This window comes from Dreissena polymorpha, chromosome 4 (assembly GCF_020536995.1).
Source record: "Dreissena polymorpha isolate Duluth1 chromosome 4, UMN_Dpol_1.0, whole genome shotgun sequence".
Lineage (NCBI taxonomy): Eukaryota > Metazoa > Mollusca > Bivalvia > Myida > Dreissenidae > Dreissena > Dreissena polymorpha.
Genome location: NC_068358.1, coordinates 37,290,952 through 37,306,244, shown reverse-complemented (window position 1 = coordinate 37,306,244; position 15,293 = coordinate 37,290,952). Strand labels below are relative to the sequence as shown.

General features: G+C 36.1%; 1 protein-coding gene across 1 annotated transcript; it reads right to left on the bottom strand.

Moving 5' to 3' along the window:
- Positions 1–1,764: 1,764 nt before the first annotated feature.
- Positions 1,765–15,290, bottom strand: LOC127877704 (proline-rich protein PRCC-like). The gene is made up of 7 exons (XM_052423837.1): positions 14,954–15,290; positions 13,423–13,637; positions 7,716–7,772; positions 5,733–6,419; positions 4,924–4,986; positions 3,932–4,132; positions 1,765–3,563 (listed from the first exon to the last, which is right to left on the bottom strand). The coding sequence occupies exons 1-7, from the start codon at positions 15,201–15,203 to the stop codon at positions 3,477–3,479; spliced, it is 1,560 nt and encodes a 519-aa protein (XP_052279797.1). The 5' UTR covers positions 15,204–15,290; the 3' UTR covers positions 1,765–3,476.
- Between the last annotated feature and the right edge of the window lie 3 nt (positions 15,291–15,293).

Sequence of the window (15,293 nt, the reverse complement as noted above, 5' to 3'; positions counted from 1 at the left end):
TACTTTTTCGGGTCACCGTGACCTTGACCTTTGACCTAGTAACCTAAAAATCAATAGGGGTCATCTGCAAATCATGATCAATCTACCCATGAAGTTTCATGATCCTAGGCGTATGCGTTCTTGAGTTATCATTCAAAAACCATTTTTACTATTTCTGGTCACCGTGACCTTTGACCTAGTGATCTCAAAATCAATAGGGGTCATCTGCGAGTCATGATCAATGTACCTATGAAGTTTCATGATCCTAGGCCCAAGCGTTCTTGAGTTATCGTCTGACAACAACCTGGTGGACGGACCGACAGACCGACCGACAGACAGACCGACATGAGCAAAGCAATATACCCCCTCTTCTTTGAAGGGGGGCATAATAAAGCTATAAAACACAATTGTTTGACAACTCGATTAATGAAAGGAGTGCTCAAGACACACATGTCCAAAAAGCAAAATTTTGTGGCGTAAGTGCAGAAGTTGAATATTTAAGTGGCAGAATGTGTTAACGGGTTAAATTATGTAGGCGTACAGAGAGTCATCCAACAATCATGCCTGTAAAGTTTCATTAAAATCTGCCCAATGTTTTGAAGCTGATTGCTTAGGACACACTATGCTGGATGCCAGCATTTGTAAAACATTGATTATCATGTCAGTTGTGATACTACATCAAGTATAGAAAGTAAATACAATAACGCTAAAAATTGTTACATGTAATCATGGACTAATTACTTCAAAAACTTTAATTATTTGTTTGCAATTGGTTGTGGAGATTTGTTATGCATGCGTTAACTTGTATAGATTAAGGTTTATTTACAACTGTCATTACTGCAGAGAGGAGTTCAATCAGTAGTTCATAGGTTGTTCGCAGAATGGAAATATTGTACAATTACCACCGTTTTATAACTTACAGAATGTGAAAACAGTAGTACATGTGTATTGACAGAATAGACTCCTAAGTTTCTGTGGGCCTTTTACGAGGTTTTTGTATTAGCAGGGCTCGAATTTAACTTTTCTTTCTACTAGCAAAACATTGCGAGCAGCTTAAATACCAGCTTGCAAAATCAAAAACATTTTCGCAAATTTTTCTGGAAACATAAATAAAAGCAAGTTTGGACATTAGTTTAGTACTCTTAAAACTAAATAAAATATGACATCAACCACAAGGTTTGGTGTGGTGTTATAAATGAAGTTCTTTTACCCACTTTTTCACTGTTTTCGTGGAAAAAAATTATTTCCGTTTTTTTTTCTCTAAACTCGACGATTAACGTTGCTTTATATTCGTATTGTCATGTCGATCTGTGGGCAAAAAGAAACTATTTATTTTTCGCTTCGACAACATGACTGTTCAGGTTTTTTGTCTTTAATAGTGAACATGCGTGGATAATCGACTTTTTCATGTTCTTTGTACCAATACCATCATCATATATGTACTATAAGTATACTAGTCTACATACAAGGTGCGAGCTTCCGCATATGGGTATTCGGACGTTCTATTAATTGACCTGCGGTTTAGCGTTCACAACGTCGAGCGCATTTAGCGATATAACTCTTTTTTTCACTATTTCTTCACTCGCAAAAAAATTCTAGTGGCTTAAAACTTAACTCGCAATCGGTATTTTTCACTCGCATTTTGCGAGTGTGCGAGTGTTAATTTCGAGCCCTGATTAGGTGAATGACATGCTTATAAGAGCGCTCTTCCATTATCAGCCCTCAAGGAGTTTTGTGTGGATTAAATTATGATTAACCTTAGCTTTATCAAATCAAACTTTAAACTTAACAGCAGCGTTTATTTTCTGCAGAACGTAAATTCCCTGCATGAAATTTAACATTAACATTCATAATACAATTTTATTTAAATCACATTAACAATCATATAAAACGTTACTCAAAGAGCACTTAAGGTCTCCACAAAACATTGTCAGTTGTTGACCATTACACAAAATGTCTTCAAGACGATAAGATTGGCTGAAAAGACCACAAACTGTTGCCAAGACAATGTCAGTTGCTGAACATTCCACAGAAAAACAAGAGCACCACATAACGGGTGCCACGCTCGGCTGCGAAAGCTTGTCAGTTTGTTTTTTTTAGAGGTCACAGTGACCTTGACCTTTGACTAAGTGACCCAACAAGAGATGTGTTTGTCAGAAACACAATGCCCTCTACTGCACGGCATTGAAATAAAATTTCTATTTATCATTTTGCAGGTATAGAAATAATCTCCCTTTAAAGGTTATTACTTCCCTTGAATTTTGTCCAATCCAATCAGAGTGGGTGGGTGGGTGGGGAGGGTCTCACAGTCAATTATGACCATGTCAGACATCACTGACAACCAAGGCCTGTGGTTTAAAAGAGATCATAGCCAGACTTGATAATGTATCTATGTACATAAGTCCACAGGTATGTAATGAACATCAAAGAAATTATAATTATATCATTTAAAAAAAACTTTGACAAATCAATCATTTGGGTTATAAATAATCAAAATAATAAATCTGTACAGTAACTGTGAAAAGAACTTCAATTCTTGGTAAGGAAATATATAATATAAGATTTATAATTATATAAATTACTTCCCTTGAAAATAATTGTCTGTAACAAATCTATTTTTAGTAGCAAATAATTAAAAGCCACTACCGTGACTGTAGATTTACCACTCAAAATGTGCAGCTCCATGAGATACACATGCATGCCAAATATATAAAGTGGCTTTGTTCAATATTGAATAATTTTCTCCATTGTTAAAGCTTATTACTTCCCTTAAATCTGTATTATTTACCGTAGACCGTAAAGGATGACCTTGACCTTTTACCACAATGTGTTTGTCAGAAACACAATGTTGCCTACTGCGCCGCTTTGATTTATTTAACAAAAATTTATACTTGGGCAGGTCAGATAACTTTGTCCATTTAAAGCTTATTACTTCCCTTGACTTTGTTTTTTGCACCCTTGACCTTGAAGGATGATGTTCACCTTGAAATTTTACCACTCAAAATGTGCAGCTCCATGAGATACACATCCATGCCAAATATCAAGGTACTATCTTCAATATTTAAAAAGTTATGGCCAATGTTAAGGTTTTAGCACTACGACTACGGCGGACGGCAAACGACGAGCTGGCTATGACAATAGCTCATGTTTTCTCCGAAAACAGAATCGCTAAAAAATCTAAGATGATGTGAATTGATGACAATATCACAAAATGTCTCACAAGACAATTTGAAAAGCTGAACAATCCACAAAATGTCTCCAAGACAAATGTTAGTTGTGAACATTTCCTTAATGACTCAATGACAATGTTAATTTCTGAACATTCCACAAAATGTTTCTAAGAAAATGTCAGTTGCTGACATTCTTCAAAATACCTCCAAGACAATTTGATTTTGTGAACATTTCTCAAAATGTTACTCCCAAAAAACAATGTCAGCTTCTGATCATTCTACTAAATGTCTCCAAGACAACACCAGATGGTGACTGTTGCTCTGATTTTAGAACCCATACTTGGCCTGGGTCTGTTTGCGGGTCATCTTGTTTTGGGACCACTGGTTCTTCAACTCCAACTCACGCTCCTTGGCCTAGAAACACCAAGGGATAAAAAGTGTCAATAGATACCATGTAGAAATAGCACACATGAGAAACAGGGAAGGTATAATTAAATGTCAGTAAATTTCATTAATTAAGTTTAAAAACAGGCCACGAATTTAAAGAGACACTACACCACACTATGTCAAATCCTAAATTAAAATTGTTAAACTTATTTGTTTCAATATATTGAAATAACCAAAAGAAAAGGATTTGAAGGCTATTAATGATTTAATATTTATCATGATGTATGGTACATAATTAATATTTGTTTAACTCAGCACCTTTTGAGATAAAAACAGAGATGCAAATTTTGGAACAAACAAGAATGAACACTATTAAAACATTGCAGTTAGCCTACCTGGAAGGCTAGATAGCCAATCTGGTGTTTGCGTCGTTGTTGAGAGGAGGGCTGGTCGTCCTTCTTCCGATGGGACTGGTAGGACTGCTCCTCAGTCAAATGCTTCGTGATTTCAGAGGGGTCTGTGAAATCATCTGCGTTCACATCTATAATGTTGATCTCTTCACGCCCCCTCTTCTGTTTGCCTTGTAAACGCAGGAACTGAAGTGTAGGGTTGATTTTAGAAAAGTTTCAAAATTGTGTCCACCAACCACAACATTGAACAATGAAATAAGCTTTTTGCAAAATGAAAATTCAATTTTAAAAATAGTGTATTCCTCATATAAAACACCTGAAGAGTAACAGAAATTCGTAGTTATGGGTCAAATACAATTGTTAAAAGGATAACCAGGGTTTTTTTCCCACTTTTTGGGAAGATAGCCCATGGCTTTGGAATTGGGAATTTTATGGGCATTTTCATGAAATTGGGAAAATAAATTCATTAGCCTTTTTTTCCACACGAAAAGTCCACTGATTAGAGAAATACTAAATTTGGTTTAACTCTTTATAATCATTCAAATTAAAAGAAAAAAATCATATAATACTTCGCGGCCATGAAAACTGCCATAAGCTGTTTCTTGGCCATTAATTTTTTATTCAATTACCTTTTTTCCACTTGACCATTCTGGGATACATTTATGAATTGTAACTGCCTGGAGAAGATTTTTTTAATACTTTACCTGTGCTGCAAGTGTGTTAGTTGAATGACCGCAGTATTCAGCTGAAATATGTGACTCTCAGACTCTAAATAGGACAGCAAGTTAAATAGAAATGACCTGTGTCATAAGAAATAGTCCTATGCCGTTTAAGCCAGCATTGCTCCAGACCAGCTTGGAAAATAGCCCAGTCTGGTAAGGAGATATGCTATCCACTATTGAGTCGTGCAAGGTTTTATGGTCACATTAGCAGACTTAGTAGTTTCTAGAGCTATGACATGAGACCCATTGACATACCTCTTGATCTTGTTCATAGGATTCAACATCTTCTGCCTCTGGGTAGCTGCCGGCACCATAGCCCTGCAGAAGGGTCAGTACATACATTATAAAATGAACTTGACAAGTTATGTAAGTGACATGTGTATAATCCATATTTGACATCCTACAGACAGATAAATTTTATTTCTTATTTAATTAACCAAAATAACAATACTGAAAAGCAATTTAACATCACTTTTGTTTTAAATCCGTAAATCTTGAGTTGAATGTTTTACAGTGAGACAATATACATTTGATTTGTTGCATGAAATTTCAAGCATGAGCACAATAACAGCAAAATAACCTAAGGCTTTAAAAAAAACAAGAGATGTGTTTGTAAGAAACACAATGCCCCCTAATGCGCCACTTTGAATTATTTTTTTTACCTTTGACCTTGAAGGATGACCATGGCCTTTCACCACTAAAAATGTGCAGCTCCATGAGATACACATGCATGCAAAATATCAAGTTGCTATCTTCAATATTGCAAAAGTTATGGCCAATGTTAAAGTTTTCGGACAGACGCACAGACTGACAGACAGACAGACAGTTCCACTGCTATATGCCACCCTACCGAAGGAATAAAAAATAACCTTAATTTGTAAACAAAATCAGTTAATAAATAAAGAATCTTTATTTTTTCATTTTTACAATTCCAAAGCAAGGCCTCTTCCATAAAAGATAAAACAAATTAACTAATACGAATTAAAAATAATATTATTATATGTATGCAGCTGTAAGCTAAGAGAAAAATTAAAACTGCATTCAAACAATTAGAGAAAACCTACCACATCATAACCCTCGTTCATAGACATACTGGGCAACATTGGCCCCACTGGCCCTGCAGACAGGGGGATACTGGGGTTCCTACTAGTGACGCCACCCCTGAACACCAACGGTGCATCTGCTCTGACTGCCCCAGCAATCCCGGCTAAGTCAGCAAGACTACCATTGGCTGAGTCAATATCTTCGGATATGACTTCAGCGTCAATATCTGCACTTAAGATTTGTCGGGACACACTTTCGCTGTTGCTTAAATGGTTTACAGAGTTTGAAATTTGATGCACAGGGGCGGGAAGATGCAATGAACTTCTGATCAAACCTGGTCTTGCTACAACACTTGGTTCAGCTGGACCTGAAGTCTGTGAAAAAGGTGGTAAAGTTGGTCCCACAACAGGTTCCACGTGAGAGTTTGTACCAGTATGTTTGGTACCGGAGTCTATAGAGAAGAAGTTGATTGATTGCTGTGAATCCTCCTCCTCATCTTCATCAGAGTCACTGCCATATGAAGCCAGACTGGTTGTTACATTGCTGGCTTTGCCTACAGTGCCTGTGGACTGGGATTTTGATTGCAGAGGTTTTGGTGTTGATGGTTGAGATTTCTTTGTGAGTGTATAGGGCAGGAGAAGCCGATTAGTTTCTTTCTTTGCACCATGGACTGGCGCAGGAAGAAGGGACGTCAATCCACTTTTTCCCTGAGAAGAAAACAAAACATTAAGATAACATTCTTAAATATACATGTTCAATGCAAACTGGGCTTTCAGTGTGGTCCCAGATTGGCATGTGCAGTTCACACATCCTCATCAGAGACTATCCGCTTTCATGAATTTTTTATTAAAGGAAGTCTCTTCTAAACCAAAAAAAAATCTAGACAGAAAATCTTGTCCCTGATATGCATGTGCAGACTGCACAGGCTAATCTGGGATTACATTCAGCATATGCATAAAGCGAATACCTAGGTATTGTTCCAAGAGCTGCACATTTTGAGTGGTGAAAGGTCATGGTCAAGGTGGAATCCATTGTGGTATTCAGGAAAGTGTTGTTTTGTCAAAGTATTAATAAAATCTGATCATGAATAAAGAAGTTATGGCAATGTAACTAAAGTAATATGCATATTATAATTGGAAAAAAGGGCCATAATTCTTACAAAATGCTTGATACAGTTGTCTGCTCTTGTTTATAGGTTGGGGTCATTTTGGTAAAGAAGTATTCAAAATATTAAAGCAATATGTCAAGGGACAATGAAAATATTTGGGGTGGTACGCAAACTTTAACATTTGCATGCTAACGCTAACGGAGCGGGAACGCTAATGCGGTGAGTAGGATAGCTCCACTATATATATTTCATATATAATAGTCAAGCTAAAAGTAAAACATCAACATGATAGTAAGCAATTTGATCACACAACAGTTATAGCAAAAAGAAACTATTCTATTATTAGGTGGCATATTAATGGTTTTACATGCAACAGGAAATAATTCTTCATAAATGTGTTCTAGTAAGATACAAATGAAAAAAAAATCAGATAACATCATACATTTGATTAATGAATAATTTGTTGCAATATTGAAACCACAATCTTTAAATATAATAATTATTGCAGTGACGTTATGATGTATGATTTCTGATAAGTAAATGGCTTCCAACTCTTTTCATCCTACTGAGAGATCATTCAGGTATTCTCTACAAGAAACACCAAGTAGGCGTTCTTCCAATGACTAAATGAATCCAGGTCTTTTTTTAAAATGTGTCATAACAGATTGGGCTATCTGTATATATACCAACATAACAGTGGAATAAAATAAAAGTGAGTCTCTCTTCAGTATGGGAAAACAGATGTTAATGCATATGCGTAGCATTGTCCGAGGACTGCACAGGCTAATCTGGGACAAGACTTTACACACATGCATTAAGCCCAGTTTTTCAGAACAAGACTAAGCATAAGTTTCTGTAGGTCTAATATCTTGCTAAACAAAGGTTCAAAACTCACAGCAGATGGGGCAAGACGAGTTTTCTTCCTAGCAGGTCCTTCTTCATCATCAGAATCCTGCAATTGGGAGCCATAACAATGTTAATGGTGATCAGATTTACACATTTATTGGGACTTTATTGTTCACATGTTAAGTTTGACAAAATGACAATTTTTGAAAACATGGTCTAAGATTCAGCAAACAGAGGATTGTTGGTATTTTTTAAAGTTACACTGGAGAAACCACCTGAATATTACAAGTGGATAAGCAAAGTCTTAAATCTAAATTATGTCACAATTAACTTTTGTTATCAGGTTTTTTATTGTCCAGCATCCTTTTCGTGAAGTTAAAACTATAACCTTCAGTTTCCAAATGATTTCTGAAACAAATAATTATGCAATCATAATAACAATATATAAGTTTCCTCGAGTCTTACAACAATCTACATATATAACTGAAAGTTTACTAATGCAACATAACGGTATATGCATATTGTTTATTCTTATGATGGAAATTAATAAGAAGATATTTTAATAATATGTATATGCAATGTTAGGATGAAGTTTGAAAAATTGATTATGGAAGTATGGTTTCTTTTCTCAAGTGTAGTTAAATTATCGGGGTCATCTGTTGATATGTCTTAGTTCTTAATAAACAATTTGGCTCGTAGGTCAACATTACTTCAAACCAATACATAACAGACATACCAAGTCCCAATTCAGATATGATATACAGGTATAATGAAATTTAAATAAGTGATTATATAAGTGTAATTACAATTTCACAAGGTACATAACAGATACAAGTTCGGATTGAATGTGTATCGGGGTTTACATAATTGATTATAGAAGTGTTAGGTTTCATATTACCAATGTGGTTTGTCCATAGAGAACATCTGGTTATATGATTGAGTATGCTTAATGAAATGAGGTCTCTTGTTCCCAAAGGTTCTTATCTGCACATGTTCATCACGAACATATTGGTCAAACGTGATAACTGTGTATTGCACTCTTCTGTTGTGACATGTGGTAGATGCATGAGCGATCCATCCAATCAACAAGTGTTATTCGAAGGGGTGGGTTTAGTAAATCGGGGGAAAAGTACAGTCAACCAATCAAGAATGGGATAGGAAATATCTAAATTTTATGTTCATGTACCTTGGAATAAAATGCTGTGCTTTGTTGTAAGAAGGACAGTCTAAAGTCCTAGTTTGACAATAGAGTAGAGCAGTCACGCTTTTTTGACGTGGTGGCCATATTGGCCGCCGTGCTGTTAGGTTGTATTTCACGAACATTAGCAAGCGTTGTATTAGAGAATATTCAACACTCAACAGAAATAAATCGCGATGAAAACAGAAATGAACTTTGTTTGTTACTGTGTGTTCTCCACGAACAACGATATGTAATTAAGTGACACTAATCAAAATTGCTAAAGACCCATGCAGTCGGACAAGTTGTTTCCAAAAAAACAACTTTGCAAACAGAAGCTTCTTTCTAAATTTTTTTATTCATTAACTGCAAAAATAACATACATCAGTGTTCTTTATCACCATCTTGGGAATGGTGCAGGGTCACTTTGGTTTGGGAAAAATTGCGGTGTTTTGACTAAAATTAGGAAACTAGTGTTGTTGTTGTTTTGCTAACAAATGCTTTAATTAAGAGGGCCTGAAAGGCCCAAAGTGGCTCACCTGAGATTCAAAGGAACTGACCTGTTCTGTGCAGCCCAAGATGTCATTAGAACAAATGTTCTTACCAACTTACCATGACTAGTGAACAATAAAACAATGGCAGCCTTGTTTTTTAACAGACCAGAACCATTTTCATATACATCCAATATATTATTTAAACAAATATTCTGACAAAGTTTCATGAAGATTCATGAAGCCATATAAGGAAAAATGCCCCGACCCTGGTGGCCACGTTTTTCAAGCAACTGGAACCATTTTCGCCTTTGTCCAAGATATCATTGGGACAAATCTTCTGACCAGGTTTCTTGATGATTGGTCAATAAATGTGTCTTCTAGAATGTTAACAAGGTTTTACTACAGCCATATATTAAGGAAAAATGCCCCGCCCCTTGGCAGCCATGGTTTTCAAGCAAACATAACCATTTTCAAACTCATCCAAGATATCATTGAGACCAATCTTCTGACAAAATTTCATGAAGATTGGACAATAAATGTGGCCTCTAGAGTGTTAACAAGGTTTAACTACAGCCATATATAGCCATATTAGGAAAAATGCCCCGCCACCTAGTGGCCATGTTTTTGAAGCAACCGAAACCATTTTCGAACTCATCCAAGATATCATTGGGATGAATCTTCTAACGAAGTTTCATGAAGATTGGACAATAAATGTGGCCTGTAGAGTGTTAACAAGATTTTACTATAGACATACATGTATATAGCCATATAAGGAAAAATGCCCCGCCCCCTGGTGGCCATGTTTTTTAAGCAACCTGAACTATTTTCGAACTTGTCCAAGATATCATTGGTACAAATCTTCAGACCAAGTTTCATGATGATTGGAAAATAAATGTAACTCTAGAGTGTTAACAAGGTTTTACTATAGCCATATTAGGAAAAATGCCCCGCCCCTGGTGGCCATGTTTTTCAACCAACTGGCATCATGTTCGATCTCGTCCACCATATTATTGGGATGAATCTTCCAACCAAGTTTCATGAAGATTGGACGATAAATGTGGCCTCTAGAGTGTTAACAAGGTTTTACTATAGCCATATATAGCCATATAAGGAACAAGAGCTGTCAGAGGACAGCGCGCTCGACTATTTGAGTGCTTGACAGTATAACGTAAGCCATCATGGGGAAATTGTTCAATAAGGTCAAGGTAATAGTTCAGGTATATTTTCCACAATCTATTGAACATTTGTAAAGACATAAAACAAACTAAATAGATTTTATTTCAAGTTTGATAGCAATAGCTTGGGTGGGAAGTTTGGACGGTCCTTCAAAAATAAAGTAAATAAATAAAAAAGGGAAAACAAGAGATGTGTTCATTAGAAACACAATGCCCCCTTTTGGGCTGCTTTTAAATATTTAATCTTTTTTACATTTGACCTTGAAGGATGACCTTGACCTTGAACTTCCACCACTCAAAATGTGCAGCTTCATGAGAACGCCTCTTTGAATTATTATTTTTTTGACCTTTGACCTTGAAGGATGACCTTTACCTTGAACTTCCACCACTCAAAATGTGCAGCTTAATGAGAACGCTGCTTTTAAATTATTTTTTTTTTGACCTTTGACCTTGAAGGATGACCTTGACCTTGAACTTCCACCACTCAAAATGTGCAGCTTCATGAGATACACATGCATGCCAAATATCAAGTTTCTATCTTCAATAATGCAAAAGTAATGGCCAATGTTAAAGTGATTTTTCGGACGGACCGACAGACTGACATACACACATACTGACATACGGACTGACAGACAGTTCAACGGCTATATGCCTCCCTACCGGGAGCATAAAAAATATTTATTTATTTTTGGGGGGGGGGGGGGGGGGGGGTATTATGGGTGGTGTGGTCATTTATTAGATGATATTTAAAAAATAAATAAAAGGAAAAAAAAAAAATTTTTGGGGGGGGGGAGGGGGGGCAGGGATTCTGGGTTGGGGCGTGGGGTATTGTTTGGGTGGAATCCATTGTGGTATTCAGGTAAGTGTTGTCTTGTCAAAGTATTAATAAAATCTGATCATTAAAGAAGTAAATGGAAAAAGGGCCATAATTCTTACAAAATGCTTGATACAGTTGTCTGCTCTTGTTTATAGATTGGGGTCATATGGTAAAGAAGTTTGCAAAATATGAAAGCAATATGTCAAGGCACATTGAAAATATTTGAGGTGGTACGCAAACTTTAACATAGATTTATCAATAATATGCATATTCTAAGTGAAAAAGGCCCATAATTCTTACAAAATGCTTGATACAGTTGTCTGCTCTTGTTTATAAGTTGGGGTCATGTTGGTAAAGAAGTATGCAAAGTATGAAAGCAATATGTCAAAGGACATTGAAAATATTTGGGGTGGTACGCAAACTTTAACATTTTCACGCTAACGGGAACGCTAACGCCAATGCCAGGGTGAGTAGGATAGCTCCACTATATATATTTTATATATAATAGTCGAGCTAAAAATGCCCCACCCCTTGGCAGCCATGTTTTTCAAGCAAACGTAACCATTTTTGTACTCATCCAACATATCATTGAGACCAATCTTCTGACCAAATTACATGAAGATTGGACAATAAATGTGGCCTCTAGAGTATTAACAAAGTTGTACAATAGTCATAAAAAGCCATATAAGGAAAAATGCCCTGCCCCCTGGTGGCCATGTTTTTAAAGCAACAGTAACCATTTTTAAACTCATCCAAGATATCACTGGGATAAATCTTCTGACCAAGCTTCATGAAGATTGGACAATAAATGTGGCCTTGAGAGTGTTAACAAGATTTTATTATAGCAATATATAGCCATATTAGGAAAAATGATTCGCCCCCTGATGGCCATGTTTTTAAAGCAACTGGAACCATTTTCAAACATGTTAAAGATATCAATGGGACAAATCTTCATACCAAGTTTCATGATGATTGGAAAATAAATGTGCCCTCTAGAGTGTTAACAAGGTTTTACTATAGCCATATAAGGAAAAATTCCCCGCCCCCTTGGCGGCCATGTTTTTCAACCACCAACCGGAACCATTTTCGAACTCATCCAAGATATCATTGGGACAAATCTTCTGACCAAGTTTCATGAAGATCGGACAATAAATGTGGCTTCTAGTGTGTTAACAAGGTTTTACTAAAGCCACATATAGCCATATAAGGAAAAATGCGCCTCTCCCTGGTGGCCATGTTTTTAAAGCAACCGGAACCATTATCATTTGGACAAACCTTCTGACCAAGTTTCATGATGATAGAAAAATAAATGTGGCCTCTAAAGTGTTAACAAGGTTTTACTATAGCCATATAAGGAAATATGCCCAGCCCCCTGGCGGCCATGTTTTTCAACCAACTGGCATCATTTTCGATCTGGTCCAAGATATTATTGGGATGATTCTTCTGATCAAGTTTCATGAAGATCTGACAATAAATGGCCTCTAGAGTGTTAACAAGGTTTTACTATAGCCATATAGCCATATAAGGAAAAATGCCCCTCCCCTTGGCAGCCATGTTTTTCAAGCAAACGTAACCATTTTAAAACTAATACAAGATATCATTGAGAACAATCTTCTGACCAAATTTTATGAAGATTGGACAATAAATGTGGCCTCTAACCTCTAAATGTGTAAAACAAATACAAGATATCATTGAGAACAATCTTCTGACCAAATTTTATGAAGATTGGACAATAAATGTGGCCTCTAACCTCTAAATGTGTTTAACAAGGCAAATGTATACGCACGAAGGACGATGCACGACGAACAAAAGGTGATCACAAAAGCTCACCATGAGCACATTGTACTTAGGTGAGCTAAAAATGAGAATTAAAATGTTTTCAATATCATATTAAGTAAGTTACAACTTGAACAGCTGAATGGAAAAGGAACTATATGTTGAGTTATATATTTTTTGTGAAATCTTCAATTGAGAATTTTTAGATCCCATCTGGAAAAATATATACTTTTATCACTTGGGAATGGTGCTGAATACCCGCCCCGAATTTATACGGAAACAAACACTGATACAAAATATGTAACTTATCATCTTACTGGTAACGCTGGTATGGTGATTTTGACAGGTTGACGGCTCTTCTTGGGTTCTGGTTTGGATATGTCAGCAACCTGAGAAGCCTTTGGCTTCACCTCATCTTCAAGAACATCAGACTCATCCAGAATGTTGGCAGAACCTGACTTTTTCACCTCATCTTCAAGAACATCAGACTTATCCAGAATGTTGGCAGAACCTGACTTTGGTTCTGGAAGAGCTGTTAATAACATATGTATTTACAATTTATATATTATAAAAGGTTAAAACTGTCTTACTCTGAGGCACAAAACATTTCCAAACAGACTGCTGATACACTGTGCATTTTTTTATCATTTTGCGAACATAACCTTTACTAATGAAATTGGGAAATGTTTGTGTAAATTAACTTTAAATTAAAAACAAGTATAATTGTTTGATTATTAACAATTGTTTAATTGGTGATGGTCTTTATTTGTATGCTATTCTGCTCCATCCAAACATATCTGACAGTCAAACATCAAATGGGACTTATTTTGAGACTTAATTAAAAAAGAAAAAAAATTGCCACTGGTAATATCATCTTATAACGGCTATAGTATAAACATACCCCAATTAGGACATATCAGTCTTTCTGAAAGTTGCCCACATTTTACAGGACATTCAGTCTGGTAAACTTTGACATTTTACCAGACTGAAAAACATTTTACCAGACCGAAAAACATTAAACCAGGCAAGGCATATTTGGCAAATTTCATTAATTCTAAAAGGTAAGACAATTGGACTAACACATACTGTCAGTATTTACATTACTTAACAGTTACATAGAGACAATAGCTTCAGCAAAGATCATTTAAATAAAACTAGTTTTATCCTATTACCCCAGAAGCAATAATCTAATCTGCACTAGATGCAATTAGAATAGCCATTGCGACAAAAGAAGAATTAAATTTCTTCTTTTATCACAATCGTTTTTTAATTGATCCCAATCTTGGCGGAAAGAATGAACAAACAAAAACTAGAAAAATTCGCGCTGGTTCTTTTAATTTAAAAAAGAAATGAATCCACTGAAAGTGTTGTTACATTTGGGCAGAGTCCTTGAAAAGAAAAACACAGCGCAGCCTAACCTACAATAACGAATGTAGGGAACCAGATAATGCTGATTTCCTTATCGGACAAATGAATGCACAGTTCATTGCCTCACTATTACCATAATGATATCGTATCACTATGAGAGTACACAACTGTATGATTATTCAAAAGTTTGCTGCGCTATTTTAAGATTGATGTTTTTCCAATATTTTGTCGAAGGAAAAAAGTTGTAGGAGAATATGTAAGCTGTTTGGAACGAGAAATCATGTGAAATTTTAACCTCTATGCGGATCAAATATTTACCGGACTTTCGGTCCAGCAAAGACAGAAAATCTTTCAGACCGGCGAGCATTTTACCAGACATGTCCATCTTTTGTCTGACGACATTTCGGAAAGACGACATATGCCCCCGTCTTGTTTGTTTATTATCTCTTAATACACTTTATAATCAAAGAAGTTGCGTGCCTTTCAACAGCACTCCAGTAGGCGGAGAGGACCTGTCATCGTCTTCCCTCTCCTCCTCTGAGTCTGATATCTGACCCACAGGGTCTGCCAGTTGAAGGGGTTCTACTGTAGCCTTGTGAACTGTGATTTCATTTTGAATATGCGCTGTAACTTGCGGTGTCGTTGCATTCATATTATGCGTAATGATATTAGTTGGCTCAATATCATCTGTGTCACTGTCATCACTCGAACCGTAGGCAACAAGGGACATTTTCTGACAAATGTGTGTTTTTACCCTACGTTATTGGTTGAAGATCGCTTATATCTTTTACTAATTTATTGCACTAATTGAAGTAAGCAG